Source organism: Pyrgilauda ruficollis, unplaced genomic scaffold, assembly GCF_017590135.1.
Source record: "Pyrgilauda ruficollis isolate IOZ18807 unplaced genomic scaffold, ASM1759013v1 scaffold16, whole genome shotgun sequence".
NCBI lineage: Eukaryota > Metazoa > Chordata > Aves > Passeriformes > Passeridae > Pyrgilauda > Pyrgilauda ruficollis.
In genome coordinates, this window is record NW_024514764.1 from 4,389,991 (window position 1) to 4,408,506 (window position 18,516).

Sequence of the window (18,516 nt, forward strand, 5' to 3'; positions counted from 1 at the left end):
TTCTAACAGTGTGTGCTTTACATTAGACAAGCAATATCTTGCTCGCTGCTCTCAGATAAATAAAAAAGTGTAAAACCTAATTTTCTGACACTCTGTTCTTGGTACTGATTTCCTTTTAAACCTGTAACTACCATGCTGTCACTCCTTCCTCACGGGTGGCTTGTGGGTATTACATAAAAGGTGATATTTCATGTTTGGTTCACACATGTGCAATAGATGTGCAGGAAGTTGCCATGCTGAAGCAAACATGCACTGGTGTTTTGTTTTTCACACAGCTGTATGTAGGGACTTAGAGGCAACAAATGCAATTTTAGATCAAACAATAGACAAGGACAAAATGTGTTTTGTAAGCAGACAGACAACCTAAGTAAAAAGTTGTTTTCAGAATCTGTGTGAATTTTATTTATGTTTCCTGGTCTTTGCTCTCCTCTGGGATCTTACATATTTTGCGTTATCAAATATTTGTAATGATCCCTATAAACAGTCTAATGTTAAAAGCTACTCCAAGTGTAACTTGACCCAGAGGAAAGATGCTTATCTGAGCTCCACAATGACAGATTAAAAAAAGATGCTGATGCAGTATGTCTCGTAAAATGAGGAAAATATAAGAAAAATCAAAACTGCATAGATTTTTTTTTTACCATAAGATAAAGCAGGAGTTATCTCTGTTGGCTTTTGCAGTGGAATACCACTAGCAAGAGCTACAAATATACAGCACTTCTGATCCCAAATGCACTAGCCAACCAAGGAAGGAAGGAGAGGAGTAAATGCTCAGCCAGCCGGTACTGTCAGAATCTATTTCACTGTTTAGTAATTATTTTTTTTATTACTATGACAACACAGACCATAAGAATTGCTTCTTTAACCCCAGCAAATGAGACTGTGCAGATGAGACTTTTTTTTAAACTGAAGTAATTGCTTTTTACTTCTGCCATGTAAGAAAGTGATGGCACTACCAGAGTGTCCTGCCCTGCTCTGCCTCCTCCTGCCCTGCATGGATAGCTCTGCTGCAGTGTGGCACTTGGGTAATTTTTTTTTATATCAGGAGGCATTTGAGAATGGCTCCACACTGGCTCAGCATTTTCTGTCTAAAAAAAAAAAAAAAAGCAGCAAGCAGCATTCTCCTTTTTAAAGTGCTTCCAAATCTTTTACATCTCTTTTCCTTTTCTCTCTCTTTCCAACCCCCACCTTTTTTTCCCCCCCCTTGTGGTCCTGGAGACCACCCTGTAAGCCTACATGACATCATGAGAGAGAATTAAACGTACTTGAAAGGCCACTTCTGTTTTGGTGGGAACTTCTATGCAATTGCAAAGTGCCCATTAAAGCACAGGTTGTTTCCTAGAAGCATGTCCAAGCCAGTAGCGTGCAAACCCCTTCAGGGCTTCTAGAAAGCATTCGCTTTTGAAATGCTGAAGGAAATTCAGAGATGAAAGGATAAGTCTCCCTGGCTGTGCATTTACAGTCTATTGTCTTCCATGAAGGATAGTATCACTCCTCAGTTGTGTTATTGCAGTTAATCCACTTAAATGCTATTGGATTTTCAGATGAGCTGAATTCTTTGCATCTGCTATTAAGAACCTTTGTTTAGATGAGAAAGGGCTGTTATTTAAATCACAATGAGTTCAGGGAGATGTCAGGGTGCAGCAGGCACCTTGTGCCAATCCGCGCCGGGAGAACGGGGGCAATTTCTCGCCGGGGCGGCGAGGAGGGAGGATGCGAAGGGAACGCGAGCTGCCCCCGCGGAGCGGCGGGGCCGGGTCGGGGCCGGCTGCGGGGTGCTAAAACAGCTGCGGAGGGCCCGGGCCGGCTGCGGTTGCGGAGGGTCGGTGCGGGATGCGGGCCGGGGCAGTTGCGGGGGTCCAGGGCGGGGGTCCGGGGCAATTGCAGGGGGCCGGAGCAGTTGCGGGGAGCCGGAGCAGTTGCGAAGGCTGGGTCCGGCTGCGGCGGAGCCCCGGGGCGCGGCGTCTCCGCGGCCGCGGCGGGGAGCCCCGCGCCCGCGCATGCCGCAGCCGGGTGCCGCAGGGCGGAGGGCTCCGCTGACCCCCGCCCGCACCGCCCCCGCCGCCTCTCGTGCAGTTTTGGGGGTGCTTTTGTATTCCTTAAGGCTGTGCGTGTATGTTGTCCTTGCAATGAAGGCTGCGCTGCAACAGCAACGTTAAAACCCGCACACCACAACCCTCCGCCGCTCTGCCCCTCCCCTTCTGCAAAAGGCAAGGCCCCCCCGCTAAAACAGAATAACAACGATAAGAAAGCATACACACACGCACACACGATCGCGCCGTGGCCATGGCGATCCGCTCTGCCTTATGTAAAGGCAGAGCACACGGCCGAGCCCGCCAGGTTACACGGCGGCTGCTGCGCAGCAGCGCCCGCCCCTGCGCCCGGTGCCGCAGAGGGCCGGCGGCGGGGGCTGCCCCGCTCCCCCCGACCCCTGCCCGCCGCCGGCTCCTTGTTTTCCCCTCTCAGTGGGCAGAGCCCCTGGCCCTGGAGCAGGCGCCGCAGCTGCCGGCACCCCCACGACTTGTTGTTGGTGGGTCTGGTGCCGGGAGTACCCGGGAGGAGGGGCGGGGGCGGCGCACGGCAGGGCGGGAGCGGTATATGCTGCTCCTCGCCGGGGCCACGCTCCAGACCGGCCACCGCTCCGGAGCGAGCCCCGAGCCTCCCTCTGCCTGGAGTTGCAGTTCGTCTCCGATCCCCTTGGGATTTAAACCTTCTTGCATATATATATATTTTTTCCCCCTCCTTCCTCCTCCTCCTTCTGTCTTTTTCTCCCGTGCAAAGTGGAGCAGGAACTGCACCAAGGCAGCCCGCGAGATCCTGCAATACCGCTCCGATTTGTCCCTGCTATTATTCCTAATTAATTATTATTTTTGACCTCGCCCCAGCCGGGGAGGGAAGCGGGACCATTCTCGGCAAGAGAAACATTTCGCTCCTTATCAATAAAGATTTTTGATTTTTCCCCTCTCCGCGGAGGGGCCGGGTGGAGGGCAGGCACGGCGGGGGGGGCCGGCCCTCGGCGGAGAGCGCAGCCCCGCGGTCCCGGCGCGGCGCGGAGCGGCGGCCGCGGCGGGGGGAGGCGGCCCCAGCGCCGCCCGCGCGAGGGGGGCAGCCGCCCCAGACAGGTGATGGGCGTTTCGGCTGCGCTCCGGATCGACTCCTTGGGTTTCACTTTGGTCTGATCTAAGCAAATATGCAGAAGTACCGGCTGGTCTAGTCCTAAGAGCCAAGAGGAGCGAGCGAGAGCGGCAGAAGGGAGAGCAGCCACGCTCCCGTAGCGAGGGGAACGTACAAACAGCGGCCGCGCCGTCATTAAGCCACCGCCGCCCCGGGCAGCCCCGACCCACCCTGGATGCGGAGGACCCCCGAGCCACCCCGCTGCCTTTCCCCTGAGGGATGGTACTGAATTCCTGCGCGGCAGGAGCCGGCCTGCAGCCCCTCTCCATCAGCGTTGCCTTCCCTCCGTGTCTAAAGTGCACTAGACCGCGATGAGGACCTGGGCTTGCGTTTTGCTGATAGGTTTTGGGTACCTGTCCTTTACCTTCTCCGAGGTAGGTGAGAGCGGCTTCCTGCGCTGCCGGTCCCCGGGGCACGCCGCAGCCGGGGGTCGGGGCGAGCCGCGGCGGAGGGCACCGGGGAGGGAGCGGGCTGCCCACCTGGGCTCCGCGGGCATCCCCGCGCCCCGGCCCCGCCGGGAGCGCTGCCCTGCCCCGGGCCCTGCGCGGCCGAGCCTGGGAGCAAGTTGCCATTTCATGCATGGCAGAAGCGAAGGGGAATGACCGTGCATTCCGCGCCCGGGCTGCTGGCCGCCCTTAAGAATTAATATGTATATAATATATATTATATATATAATAAATATATGATAAAATATCCACGCCCCACGGGTGCCAGCGGGCTGCGGCTGTGCGGAAGCCGAGGGTGCGCGGAGCCGGGCCGCCCCCGCGGCGCCCAGCACTGCACACGGCGGCCGCGGGCACCGCTAGTGCCGCGGGCAGAACTTGCGTGAATCCCCCGCGCCCCAAAACGCAGCTCCCCGGTTTGGGAATGTCCCCCGGAGCAGTCGGGAGCTCTGCCGCCCGCCTGCCCGCAGGGGACGGAGGGGGCGCGGAGCCGCGTCCCGGGGCTGCTACAGGTGGTCCCGGTCGGGGCGAGCGCGGTGCTCGGCGCTGCACAGCGGCTGTAACTTTTCCCGGGACCCGGTCTGCTTGGCACTGGCAGCAGCGACGTGGGCGCTGGTAGGATGGCGGCGCCCCGTGGGACGCGGTTCTCCTCCTCCTCCTCCTCCTCCTGCCAGCGCTCCGGCGCCCCGCGGAGCGCTGTGGGGGGGATGTGTGCGTGGATTTTCCCCCTGCTTCATCCCCACATGTCTCGCAAACACCCCGCACCCTCCCCAGCAAGCCCAGAGGCGCGGCGCGCCGGATGCCCGGCGCTGCGGGCGGGACTGCGCGGTGACCCGCGGTGTGTGTGTCTTTGAAGGAGGCCGAGATCCCGCAGGAGCTCATCGAGCGGCTGGCGCACAGCGAGATCCACAGCATCCGCGACTTGCAGCGCCTCCTGGAGATTGACTCCGTAGGTAAATTAGTCCCGTCCTCCTTCCTTCCGCGCCGTCGGCCGCCGCCGCCCCGGGGGGAGGCCCCGCACGCCCCGCGCTCCCCGCACGCCGCTCCGCGCCTCGCCCGCGACACCCGTGCGGGGACCGGCCCCGAGAGCCGGGCGGCCCTGGGATGCGTGTCACAGGGAGGCGGCGGCCAAGGGGCCGATCGGGGATTAAAACTTCGTGGGGTTCAGGGTGGAGAGGGACCTTGTGACCCCCCGTGTTTTCAGAGCTCTCTCCGTCTCGCAGCGGAGAAGAATTGCCATAAGGTTTGTTGTTGGTCTTGCATTGCTCTGTTATCTTTAAACTACTGTCCTAGAGGTATTTAAAATATTTGAAACAATATTTATGAATGAAGTAATGTCTCTTCAAGTGCTGGGCTTTATTAAAAGGAAAATAAACGGTCCGCACTGATTTTAAACAGAAACCTGCATATGAAGCTTACCCTCAAAAATACACTTTTTTTTTTTTTTTTCAAAAGAAAATAGTGCAGGGGAGAGCCCGTGCCCGCGGGGGACTTGGCGCCCGCCCGGGCGAACTTCGGCAGCCGCTGCCCGGGGTGGGCTCCAGCCGCCCCGCGGGGCTCGGCGCTGCCGGGCACACGCTGCCAGGCGGGGCCGTGCGGAGCTGCCGCCCCGCTGAGCCGTGGCGCAGTCGGTTTTTTTTTTTTTTCAAAAGAAAATAGTGCAGGGTTATTTTCTGCATCATTAGGCATGCAAATGGGTGTAGTGAGAACGTGCAGTTTAACAGATCGTTGCAGCAGTAAATCAGATCTAGGAGCATGGTATTGCTGGGTTCCTTATCATTTGGTTTCACTTGATGCACTTTGTTCCTGGTGATTTCTTCTCTCAGTAGAGAGCAAGAATAAACCCGGCACCTTTGATGTGCCCAGAGGAAGCCTGCATCTTGCTGAAGCACAAACATGGAGAAAAATGAATGAGTTCTTGCTTGCATTGGTACTGGGCCATCTCCTTTTAAACCATATGCTGTGTATTTTTGTAAAGTCTCTGCCAGGTTCAATCACCTTCATTCAGAGTTGCGGGATCCTTCTAGAGTTTAACTCTGTGCTTTTTGTACAGTGCTCTTTTAATGAGTAGGAATGCACTAGGAATGTATTTTACAGTCATAGCTTTAAATTTTCATGTGATTAGAGAGAAAACGTTTTCCCATTACACTGAAAACGGGTGTATTTCTGTCTTGCACAACACTTTACCATAGAGGCTAATTAGTAATTACCAGATTGGCATTGGTTTGGTATTTTTGGAGAGCAGTGCTTCATCGCTGTTGTTTATCACCACAATTAAAGAAACTTTCACAATTGGGAAGAGGTATGCAGTTCATATTTCCTCACTGAAGGCTGTTTTGGACCAGACAAGTGCACTACTGCTAAGATCTTTTTCCCAGTGAACTTGGTGGAGTTGGCTGCTGTTGCAGAAGGGCTGGATCTGAGTTCTAGCATTTTTAAATAGTGCATACTGCTCCTGCCTTTGAGTCAGGGTTCTGTAGCTACCAGAATACATTATTTTTTCAAATACCTCAGCGTAACAAGCACATGCTTCATTTTTAAATACCACTTAGAAGGAGAGCAAAAGTTCACATGGCTCCATTGCAAGTGAACCAGGCAGACAAGTGGGGCAACGGCAGGAGTTGAATAAATGGTAGATGTAGCAGAGAAATTTATTTCAGAAAATAATTATTTACCTCATGGCAAATATTAACTGGAGGATGCAAGACCAAAAATGGAGAAGGTCAGCCACAAGTTTACCCATTTCATTTTGCTGTTTTCTTGCAATTTGTCAGTTTAGAAACCATTAGAGAAACAAGAGACATAAATATTTTACTATCTCTCTGTGAAACAGTAATTCCTTAAGACATGGACTCAAACAATATTAAAAAAGAAAACCAAAATATTCAGCCTTTCACCCGTTTCATGCTTATGTGAGTGCTGCTTTTGCCTGTGTGCTAAGCTGTGCTCTGAGCTACTCATGGTTGGGTTCTCATGGAGTAACCTGTCTTTACTACCCACATTTGCTTTTCCTGGGCACAGTCCTGTAGACTTTACTGTCATGAGTAATTCTTACTAAAGGCTTATCAGAGTGACTAATCGAGTATTGAAATTGCTGTGCTTTCCTCAGTAAACAGGATCAGGCCTGTTTACTATATTTAGTATTAGCTTGAGTTAGCAAATCAAATGTTTTCTTGTTGTCCCTGGTAAGATGATATTTCTGAAATATATTTCCTTAGGGCTGCAATTGCCTTTAGGGAACAGCCAGTTCAGTGAGGGCTTGTACAGTAGGTATATTTCTCTTTTATAGCATGTTCATTTTCAACTGGGGCTCAGAACAAAATCACTCCAGTGACTATTCTCTCCCTCGTTTTAGTGCATGGTATTGCCAGTCCTTCTGCATGTGAGTAGCCCTGTTTAAACTCAGTGGGTGGACTTGAGAATTAAGAATGATCTTGTAGGCTAAGAGTTTGCAGGATCAGGCATGCATGAAGAAAATGTCTGATATTCCTGAGTAACAAGGCGGAATCTGTGGAAAATGAAGGAAGAGCAGTCATTTTCTCTCCTGCAATGCAAAACATATATTTTTAATTGGAAAAGTAAGTTTTGTAAGTCAGAGTGGGCAGGTTTTTCTTCTATTCTGACAGATTTGGTCTCTATATTGTAGCGCAGAGATGACTGATAACCCCCTTCATAAAATTAGAAACCACACCCCCAGACCATCTGGCATATTACTTAAAGAAAAACACTACCCAACATGGAGCTTATCATTGTATTCAAAAAAGAAAATCCAGGCCAGTTTGTCAGAGCCCAATGCTGCATGTCCAACTCAGAGGGTAAAGGCAGCATGAAAATTCTCTGTTCCTGTCAGGAAACAGGGTCTTGTATTAATTTACTGCATTGGGATCCAGAGGCAGTGACAGAATTGCCTTGGCATGAAGCAGAGCAGAGTCTGACCCTGTTTAAAGGAGAAAGCATGCACAGTCCCAGGAAGTAGGCAGCTCTAGTGTGCAGAGTACAGTTTTACTACGAGCAGACTAAATCCCCAAAACGGGGGCATTTCCTCTGCTCTGCTTGTGGAGCTCTCTCTGGCTCAGCAGCGTGGTTTCTCTCCTCGTGCTTCACCTCTCCCATCTGTCCTGTGGGAGGTAGAGTTCATTTCATCACCTATTATGTTTGCCTCCTGCTGGGAACAGATTTTCCCCAAGTCATCTGCCTGCATGGGGAGAGGCAGGGCTGAGTGTGCCTCTTTGCACGGGTTAAGGGCATCCACCAGGGTCACCTTAGGCCATGTGAATTTAACGGCCTGTGATTAAGAACTAGCAGAGCAGCTTTTGTTAAGTGGAGAAACGTTCTAAATTAACTGTATACTTCCATGGAAAAAGTGTTAGGCTGCTGCAGAGCTCAACCTTTTGGAAAATGGGTTGTTGGCTTTGTGGCTTTTGGTATGGTGCTCAATGAAGGATGTTACAGTGCAGTGTTTTGGCTTCTCTTGGACCTCTTGCACATTATGAGAGGCATCTTCCATGTGTGGCCTGTGTTTTTCCTGAGACAGATGAGGGAATATTCCTCCTTCTTTACAGTTGGTTAATCACACCTAGGTAAAGGAAAAAAAAAACTAACCTAAACAAAACAGGTTGCGAGCTGCTACTTATATTTCCTTTAACAGGTCAAAGCTGAAAACTTAATGACATCTGTCTCTGCAGTTGGATGTCAGAAGGGCAAATTTTGCATCAGCCAAAAAGAAGATCATAAAAGCAGACTGATGTTACTGTGGGCTTTCTGGCTCTAGGACTGATTCTAAGACAGAGCATTTGAGCTTATTGTGCCTTACATTGAATTCCTGAAAAATTTAGATTGTAAGAATTTCCTAAACTGCTGCTGTTGGTACTAGAAGTCTTGGATCCGAACTTTCTGGATGTGCATCCAAGTGAAATCTAGAAGGGTTTGCATTAAGACTGGATGTACTGGGGGTTGTACCTCACGTAAAATAGTTTGGTAAGAAGGTGGAAATTCAAAAGTATAACTTGATAAATAGAAAATAGCAGTAAACTTAGGATGCTTTCCACATGCTTCTTGAGTGAGAAGAGTAATCATGTATTGGCAGAATGTCACAGGAACTCTGTGATTTATATTCCATGACCCAGTGGAAAATTGCCAATCTGACAAAAAAGAACAATTTCAGCTACACTAATGGATTGACCAAGGCTAATTGCAAGAGTTTTTATACCCATCATTGATATGTTGTCAGTACATAAAAGATTACAGAGAAATTTCTTGATCGGCTGCCATGAAAACATTTTTTTATTATTAAAACGTTAAAAGAAAGCTACACTAATCTGGCTCTGTGCAGCATTCTCCATTTTCACTTGGTGATGAGCAGTGTTCGAGTTCTAAACTAAGAACCACCCATTTCTGCTCTAAGCCTCATTTTGTGAGGTGTTAAGCACCCATAAACTTACATTTCCTTTGCTAAGAGTTCATCCTCACCCTTCAACTCAGTACATTGAGGGAAAAACTGATACAAATTAAGTATCACCCTTCCTTAATGTAGCATCATGGTTTTAGTGAAATAAAAGGAAGTCTTCTGGCCACACATTCAGAGCCAAGTGTGAGTTTCAAAGCTGACTTGGTGATTTTTCATTCCTGCTTGGGCAAGACTCCTGTTGACTTCAGCATTGCTTGAAGTGCATTGATTTTCCCATTGACTCCACTGGGAAATGGAATTCCTTCCAAATGCCTGTGGGAATCAGGGGGGACACTTAAGTGCCTTTAGCATTGTAGTGTATTCTGGCTCCAGCCATGCCCCATGATTCTGTTTATTAAACCAAACTTGGATGATGTGTTGGTAGAAATAATACAATTTGTGTTAGATAACACATTGAGGTTTGACTGGAGCTTGTTCTGCTGAGCTAGCTGTGTAGATCTCTTTTTGTAACCCTCACAGGGAGACATGAACTTAGGAACTGCTGTACATGCTTAAGATATGTAGTGAGACAGTGAGGTACAGTATAAGCCAGAGGCCTTCTTCACCTTAGAAATCATCTTATAAGCAACACATCTCCTCGAGTTGTCATTTTGCTTTATAAACATGGTGATGGAAAAAGGCTAATTGCAGCTGAATCGAGCAGTTATGTGTAAGCACATGACTTAACACCTGGGTAGCTGATCATACCAGTCCTTTGGTTCTTACCAGCTTCTTTAAAGGAGGCAGCAAGGGATCCTTCATGCTAGGAGGGAGCCGTGCCAGCATTGCTGAGTGTGGGATTAGGAGCCATGGCCCAGCCCTGCCGTGGTGCTGGCAGCCCTGCCAGCTTCCCTTTCCAGCCTGATGCCTGTGCCCACCAAGCAGTTGGGATTAGAGGCATTACTTTTGTGTTTAATCTCCTTTTAAACACTGTTTGCTTGTGCACGGACATGCTTCTTACTCCGAGCCTAGCTTGGATCTCAGGCTGAGCAGAATTCATGCTGCTTTCAAGTATCACTTCATTGCCTCAAATTGAGGGAGAGGTTGTGACAACTTGAAGCTGCCAAAAAGGAGGTCAGTATTAAGGTGTTGGGTGGCTGAGTGCTGGGAAACAGAAGAGGGCTGGAGGCACATCAGAACGGATCCTCATTTTGCATAACACCATTTGGGATCAGGTGGATGGCCTGGTGCCATTGGAATGGGATGTGGGAGACCTGGCTCCACTCCCCAGCTCAGTTGCAAACTTCCTGTGGGATCTCTGGCAAGCCATTTTATTTATACCACTGATGAGTTTTCTGGAGTATGGGGTGCAGTAAAAGCAGAAATAATACCCTTTAGTCATTGCTGTGTTACATTACTGGACTGGGACTGCAAATAAGGCCCAATACCAGCTAATTAGTCAGGTTCCAAAATTTCCCATCGAAATCTAGGGGAAACAAGTACCATAGATAGGAACTAGGAGCCAATTTATTTGGATAAACTGAGACTAATGACTAATTTCATACAAGGATCTGTTCAGCTGATAAGGAGAATAGGCAGGACCAGTGGGTGATCCTGCCACTACCTCTAGGACTTCCGATTTTATTTTCTCTTAGCTACTTACAATAGTATTTTCCAAGAAGTAATGACAAACCCTGGGATGCAAAACTCTTTCTAAGGTGCTGAAGATCCTGCTGTCTTCCTGTCTCACCTGGCTGTACAGGTGATTTCACAAGCTGCATGTTCCTTAGGGCACAATTTCTTGGAGGGAGGAGAAAAGGAGTTGGTTGTTTTGTGGAGCAGAGCCTTATGATGTGTGTTACTAATAAAGTTGGGATTAAAACAAGTTCCAGAGACAGACAGCTGTGTGTACAGAACAAACTGGAAGCAGGGAGTGTGGCAGTGCAGAAGATGGGAGTGTAGGGTGTTGGTAGCTTGCAGAGAGGATAACTGAGTACTGTGTAATGTCCTTTTGCATTTTTTTAGAGCATGTCACAGTTTTCTTAGGAGCCAGCAGTGAAACCTTGAAACTCTGCAGTGATGTTCCAGAGGACACTCCAAGCAACAGAGTGCTAAACCCCTTAGTTTGGGTGTCCTGGGGTCTGTGTGCAGTTCTCTCTTTGGTTCCTTCTTCCTCATCCCCCGTTTGCAGACTGTGCTTGTGGTTTTCAGACCCCACGGCATGGGACACGACCTGAACTGCTTCACTTAACAAACCCAAATAGTTGGAGCAGTTATTTTGTTGTTTTTTATGATAAATGAAATGCCAAGTTTTCCATCTTTGCTTTTTCTCATGGCCCTTTAACCCATGTGGTAGGCTTATTTAGGGAACAAGACAAGCCTGGATGCAGTCCCAGAGTTTGCAGTAGCTTCAGATGCCCCTCCAAAGGTTAGGATACTTCACAGGGGATTTGTTCTGCAACAGAGAGGCTAAAAGGAAACCCATGCTAGTTACTTTTTGCTTTTGATTCTGCCCTAGTACTGCCCTGAAAACCAAGCAACAGAAAATTTACAGAGGCAGCATTGTTGCTGTTGGGTCTAATACCATATTTTCTACTGTTGCCTCATACCAGAACTTCAAAATGTTTGTAAGAAACATTTCACATGCAGGATTATTGTTCCTATTTCTACACCTTTCCAGTAAGAAAAGCCATATTATGCCTTTCACATAAAAATGCAACTGTTTTAATTTAGATATGGTTCTGTGCCACAGTGTGTGCAGTGTTTCTGGGGGCTTTCAGTAAAATGGATATTGGAATTAAATTGTGTATGCTTATACATACATTCCATGTCTGTGTCTTTATTCCCTGCCTTATGCCCTTGCAGTTGCATTAACAGGGGTTACATTAGACTGATTGTAGCAGGATTTGGTCTTGTGTCTATGAACAGCACAGATTTGTACCTGTGGAGCAGCACTGTAGAGACACTGGTGCACATAACATACCTGAGGTTTAACATTTTGTTTCCTGTTCTAGGATATGATGATGTTTCAGAAACAAACTTGAGGTCTTACAGTGTTCATTCTGCTAAACATGTGCAAGAGAACCGTCCTGTGCCCATTCGCAGAAAAAGAAGCATTGGTAAGAAACAAGCTATTTGTACTTTGGGAGTGAAAGCAGAGGGGGTGCCTTTGCTCAGCCAAGCAGGACATTTCACTGGAAAAATGTGACATGCACAGAGGAAAAAAAGGGCCATTTCTAGCTTCTGCCTTTCTTTTTGCACAAAACGAGCCATTGCTTGAGAAGCTGTCTTCTGGAGGATGTCCATAGGAGACAGACATGCACAAATTCTTTACATTCACTTTCTTGTTGCAGCATGTTGGAAAGCTAGACCTCAGTTAGAAAATGCTGTGATATTCAATGTATAATTCATAGTGTGGGGAACAACTACAGCAGTGTGCTTTAAAAAACATCAACAGTTGGTAGAGTTTTCAGTACAGAAGCTCCACAAAAGGAAACAGCTTGACTCTTTATTCACAAGAAAAATACAGTTTATCCCAAAAATTAAAAGCCATTGATGGAAACGCTGGGGCATTGATTTCCGTCAAAGTGTAGGGCACCAGGCATATTTACAGGGGATTTTGTCCTTATTAATGATGATGAGGATGCAAAAAAGCCCAAACATAAATTAAAAAAGGGACATGCAAATAGGATTTATGTGCAGCGCTTGTTCATCTGATTAGGTGTGAGCGTTCCACCATTCCGCTGGCCTGTGGAAAACATCCATGGTGCCATCCCTGGTGGGTAAATCAGCGTGTTTGTCCTTGGAGCTGTGGTGGCAGGCAGAGAGAGCCCAGCTTGCTGTCAGCAGGGATTTGCAGTGTGAGTTGGCAGGCACTTTGGCTGCCTGGGGAGAGCAGCGGTGCCGAAGCAGCCGGCGACGTTGGCACCTCACCCTGCAAGGTGCTGGATGCCTCCCCACCAGAGGCACTGGGAACTGGGTGTGCTCAATAACTTGTGGGAGTTGCCAGCTCTCTTGCAGTATTGCATCTGTTAATTTTCCTGAGTTCATGGCACTGGGGGCTGAGAGTAAGGATTTTCATTCTATTTAGTCTATTGAAATGCATCTTTCAAAACCAAGCCTAGATTTCCATGTTGCAGGCACAGTCTAGGCCTGAGCTTCTTGTGCTGAAGAACTAAGTGAAGAAGTGCAGGCAGTGTTCCAGTTCCCTGACACATCTAACCCAAAGCTATCACAAGCTTCCACTGTAAGGAAAAAAAAAATCCCAGCTGTCTTTGGAGAACTTATCAGCAAACAACTTGTCCCTGAAATAGCTATTTTTTCTGGATTGTTTTGAAATATCAGCTTGACTTCTTAAACAGTCCCTAGGTTGATGATGATACATAGTTTGGATCATGGCAGCATCACACAGTAATACAGAGCTACTCTTTATAATCCTAAACAAGCTCACCTTACCTGAGTTGGTTTAACTGCAGGTTTTTCCATCATGCTGCTCTGGTGGTTTTGCATCATTCAAGAGATAACAAATTAAAAAAACCCCACCATCTACAAAGCTTTGATGACTGCAGAAAAAATGGCAGTTGCCCTTTGGAATGGTGGATGAACCAGACTCCCTGATGTGGAGATGTTAAAGTTCTGGAAGTGGAAACCCAAGTCTTGAAAGTTTCAAGCTGGTGCAGGTTGTTTCCCAGCTGTGCAAATTGGGTATGATACAGAGAATCCTCAGTTTAACTTCTGAGGCAGTGTTTGCCAGTTGTGTGATGGTGTTTGTGTGCAGCGATGACCCCAGTGCTGGAAAGCAACAGCTGCTGTTGCACAGTCACTCTGAGGAGTCACAGTCACTCTGTACTAGGGGGTCATCGAATGTGGAGGAGCTCCTGGCTTGCTGTCACTCCCAGAGCCAGGATTGCCTTATCTCATGGTATGTGCTCCAAGCTGTGTTGGGAGCCAGGCCACTGGAAACCCTCATTTTAGGGCTGGGCTTCGGAAGCGAGTCAAGCTTGTCCCCAGGGTAACACCACAGCTCAGCTGCGAGCGCACAGCGCTCAGCACTGGCTTGCCAGTGACCGGTGGGGACTGGGAGCGCTGGCCCCACGTGTGCCTCACCCACGTGGGTGCTCTGGCAGCTGCTCACCCTGGCTGTGACTCTCCTGTGCCCGCAGAGGAGGCCATCCCGGCGGTGTGCAAGACGCGGACGGTGATCTACGAGATACCTCGGAGCCAGATCGACCCCACCTCGGCCAACTTCCTGATATGGCCGCCCTGCGTGGAGGTGAAGCGCTGCACCGGCTGCTGCAACACCAGCAGCGTCAAGTGCCAGCCCTCCCGGATACACCACAGGAGTGTCAAGGTGAGCAGGGCCCTGCCTGGGTCCCCATCAGCCCGGAAACTCCACTTACCCCTGTGCCCGTGTCGCCCAAATCTCTGCTGTCCTTCCTCGCACAGAATGCCCCTCTCCATTTATGGCTTTTTCAAGTGACGTGGTCGTTGGAAAATCTTGGGTTTGGATTTGGTTTTCACAGGATTCCCTTTAGGTTTTCTCTCTCTCTCTTTCTTTTTTTTATTTTTTTTTTTTTTCTTTACAATGAAAGTAAAGTTGATTGTGCCTTTCCCATGATCTCGCACAGTATAGATCTTAAAGTTAAGAAGATAAAATGACTCAAGGGGCATTGGACTTAAAAAAATAAATAAATCACAGTATGGAATGCTGTTTTCTTAATTAAATATTATGCAGCCTAAATTGGGCTTTTACATTTGACAACATAACACTTTTGATCTGAAAAAATGTGTTTCAAATTATCTTACCCCAGGGATATTAGACTCAACAGCTTCATGCTGTATTTACTCATTAGACAAAATCCCTATTGCAACTTTCCAGTAAATATTACGTGAAATATTTATGTTCATTTGGCTTCACTGTGTTCTAATTTTTATCAGTATTTAAACAAGTACTGTTGATCTACATCTGTGTGTAGGAGATTAGACTTACACTTAACATTCATATTGTGAAGACTCTGAGTTCTTGTTGCCCTGAATTTCTTAAGAGCAGAATTAAAATAAACCCCATCACATTCTTAAACGTAAAATTGCTCAGCACAGTATACTGATTGCTTCACTTGCAATGGATTTCTTTAGAAAAGTGCTGTTCACTTAGTGCTGTATATCCTAAAACAAAAATAAGGCACCTAAGCCATTTCATTGTTTTTCATACACTGTTTTTCATACATGCAGACCTGTCTGGGCAGAATTTCTTTTTCTTTTCTGTTTCTGAACATCTGAGAAAAATGTTTTTGCATCCAAATAAGCTGGAGAAACATTGAGATTCCTTCAGTGCTCCTAAAAATAATTATACTTTACACTTGCTTGCTGCCTTGCCTTTGTGGGATATGCTTTGCAGAAACAATTAAAAATTATGTAAAAATTTGGATCAATAATTACTTGAGGGCTGAGAACAAACTGGAGAAATTGAAAGACTACAATTGTAAACCTTTCTGAATAGGAGCTAAAAAGCAAAATGCCTCAGGGCTGTGATATTTAGTGCTGTTGCCTTTGGATTTGATGCAGCTTGCACTTGATTTTGTGTAGCAGCAAACACGTACAGAGCAGCTGGATGTGCTCAGCAAAGAGCTGACATGTGTGTGATGAACTTGCTGTTGGTACCTGTGTGTGATACTGAACAACACTGTGATATTGTGCTTCTCTCCTACCCCTGAGGGATGGGAGAGATGACAGATGAGACAGAGGGTCTTGGCTGTTCCCCTGCTGCTGGGACAGCGAGTGTTCCCTAAGAGCTGCAAACTCCTGGCAGCAGCTTTGCAGGATGGCACTGCTGGGGCTGCTTCCCCATCACACCACTACATTGAAGGAATTTCAGTCTCTTAGCCCCTTGTAGTGCTTTTAGATTTGCATTCATTTTAGTAGCGCACAAACTAAAAGTAGGCTCAGCTGAGCAGCTGCTTTTCGTGGCTGTGTAAATATATTGCCACCAGCAATATCAATATACGTCAGCTAGCTTTGGAGGACTTTTTTTTTTTTTTCCAAGCTCCAAGACTGCTCCAAACAGTCATTAAATAGCAGGGGAAAAAAAGGACAAGAGGTCAAGCAGGAACAGGATGTTCATTGTAAAGGTTGTAGGCTGACCCCACTGTAACACCAGAACTCTTAGAACAGAATCCATATTTATGCCCTCCAGAGTCAGATCCCCTTGTAGCTTTGATGTAATTGATGGTTTTCTGAGCCTTTTGCCAATCCTAAGTTTAGAGCTGAATGTCTGCTCATGCCATTAAGTAGCTGGCTCAGAGCGAGGGTCCCTGGAAAGGTGGGAGCGGTTTTGGAGAGCCTTCTCAGCTGCTCTGCAGTGCATTGGAAAAGCCAGCTTGTGTTTTCCCCTGATGTCAGACTGCATAAAAGCTCTCTTTTGATGGAACTTTGAAAAGGCTTTCCCCACTTCCTCCTCATTGACAAGGTAGTGAGATCATAGCTGGCCCATTCACACTAGAAAAATGTTCATCCAGAAAGGTCAGCAAGTGGGTTTGCATCATCCAACAGGCAAAAGCAAAGGGTGTTTTCTTTGTCTCACTGAGGGCCACTGTAGTCAAGGTTAAGAGACGGCTGGGGCAGTGTGGGAGGAGCAGTGGAGATGGTTGTGTTGGGGCATTTCATTCCTGGGACGTGATTCAAAGGCTGGAGGGTTCAGGGATGTCCTTTCTCCATCTTCACTGAGCTCTCATCAGTGAAATACCCATTAATGTGGAATTGAAGCTATAGGGAGGCTCCAAGCCAGAGGGGTTGGTGGAACAGCTTCCCTGAAATGGGTCTTGTAAAGTTTCCCTTTCATGGGGTGGGTTTCATTAGTGAAAGGTGGGTTTGCCCTGCATGGTGACAGTGAGCCCATGGGAGCACAGCTCTGGCCCTAAAGAGATATCTGTGTTCAGCCAGCTGCACCTGCACAGCCCTACAGAACTCAGACTGAGATGGAGAGACTGGCTGGGAGCTGATCTTTGATGGGAAGGAAAGGATTCTATTTCTCTCCTCATAGAGCAATGGTGACAAGGATGGGGAAGTTAGGGGTGTTGGTGTCTGTTACAGAGAGATTTTCTCCTCTGTGCAAAAGTATTTCAGTAACATCTGCAGATCTGTTGCTTCTGTCCAGTGAGTTCAAGTACTTACCAAGTACCAGATTGTAATTTATTTGGGGGGTTCTGAACAAGAGTCTTCCCAAAAGGCTTTTGAGCACAGTGTTGCTCTTGGTGGGTTTGATCACAGAAGCAGAAAATCATTAATATTATGGAGCAAATCCTGGCTATACTACTAATTTTGAATAGCCAAGCTGAACAATATGATTGTTTGCAGCAATGTTCATATGCAAATTAAGAAACAAAAGCTAAATGACTCCATCTCCCTCAGCTTTGCCTCAGGTTGGCCTTGAGCAGAAGCCCTGCCAGCTTCAGCCATTTCTGCATATTCAATGTTGATCTGATCTGGGAAATTTTAACCTGGTATATTCTTAGAATACATTAACATGAGGGTGAGGTGCAGAGAAAAGGAGCTGGATGGGAGGGAATGCAGGAGCAGCTCCTCAGCTGTCACTGGAGGGTTGATCAGAGGTTGGAAAAAATGCTGGAGTTCAGGATGAGTTGTTCAGCAGAGCTACCCAGCCTCAGAGCAGGTGGGAAAGGCCTTGCAGAGCACATGGGATGTGTAGGTGAAATGGCTGTATGTCATATCTGCTGGCTTAAGAACCTTTTTCTTCTACCACTGGGATAAGAACACTTGGATTGAGCTGTGACCTAACTGCAATTGCAGGCAGGACCAGGTATCAAAGGTCAGTTTAGGAATGGGAGAAACAAAGGAAACCCTGACAGAGGTGAAGGCGGAAAAGCAGCGAGGTGCCCTTGGAGCATGGGAAGCCCTGTCAGCCTGGCAGGGTCTGGCTGCCCTGCTCAGGGACACAGAGACCCCACACAGCCATTCCTGCCCTCCTGTCCTTTTAGCAGTGATTTGCCAGGTCCTGAAGGCTCCTGATGCCTCCCCAGTCCTTTAGTCCCTCTTGACTCACATCTTCCTCACAGATAGGTTTTCCACCATTGTATCTGCATGCAGTTGTTTTACTATGGAAGCAATAGATGATTCCAAGAAGTATCCTCATTCAGTTGCTTTTTGGGCTTGTTTCCATCCAGTATTTAGGTATCAGCACATTAGTTCTGCTGTTATGAGGAATTTTCTGTGCTGACACTTCTCTTGCAAGCTCCTGCCCGTGATAAAATTTAGCTTCATACTGGAGGTGTTCTGGACATTTCTGCTTACAGTCATGTTTTTTTTTCACCCTGCTATTAATCCCTGATTTCATCTCTCCTGGAGGATCTCAAAAAAAAAGTGTTCCCATGATGTTTCCATTAGGCCACATTTTTATCAGAATTTATTTTCATTTTTACTTAGCCACCACACTGTATTGCAGGATGTAGACCTAGAATCTACACTGATGCAAGTATGGTGTCACTGATTATATACCAC

The 18,516-nt window shown here is 47.6% G+C and overlaps 1 protein-coding gene across 7 annotated transcripts in view; it reads left to right on the forward strand.

Moving 5' to 3' along the window:
- Window positions 1–2,636: 2,636 nt before the first annotated feature.
- The window catches only part of PDGFA (platelet derived growth factor subunit A), a 36,621-nt gene continuing 20,741 nt past the window's right edge, over window positions 2,637–18,516 (forward strand). For all 7 annotated transcript variants that reach the window (XR_005954708.1, XR_005954709.1, XM_041462341.1 and 4 more), the window contains exons 1-4: window positions 2,637–3,548; window positions 4,474–4,570; window positions 12,018–12,122; window positions 14,166–14,353. Coding sequence is in view for 5 of the 7 variants with exons in the window: in XM_041462341.1 (XP_041318275.1) it covers window positions 3,486–3,548; window positions 4,474–4,570; window positions 12,018–12,122; window positions 14,166–14,353 (453 nt within the window). In the remaining 2 variants the exon portion in view is untranslated. The remainder of the gene's footprint in view (window positions 3,549–4,473; window positions 4,571–12,017; window positions 12,123–14,165; window positions 14,354–18,516) is intronic.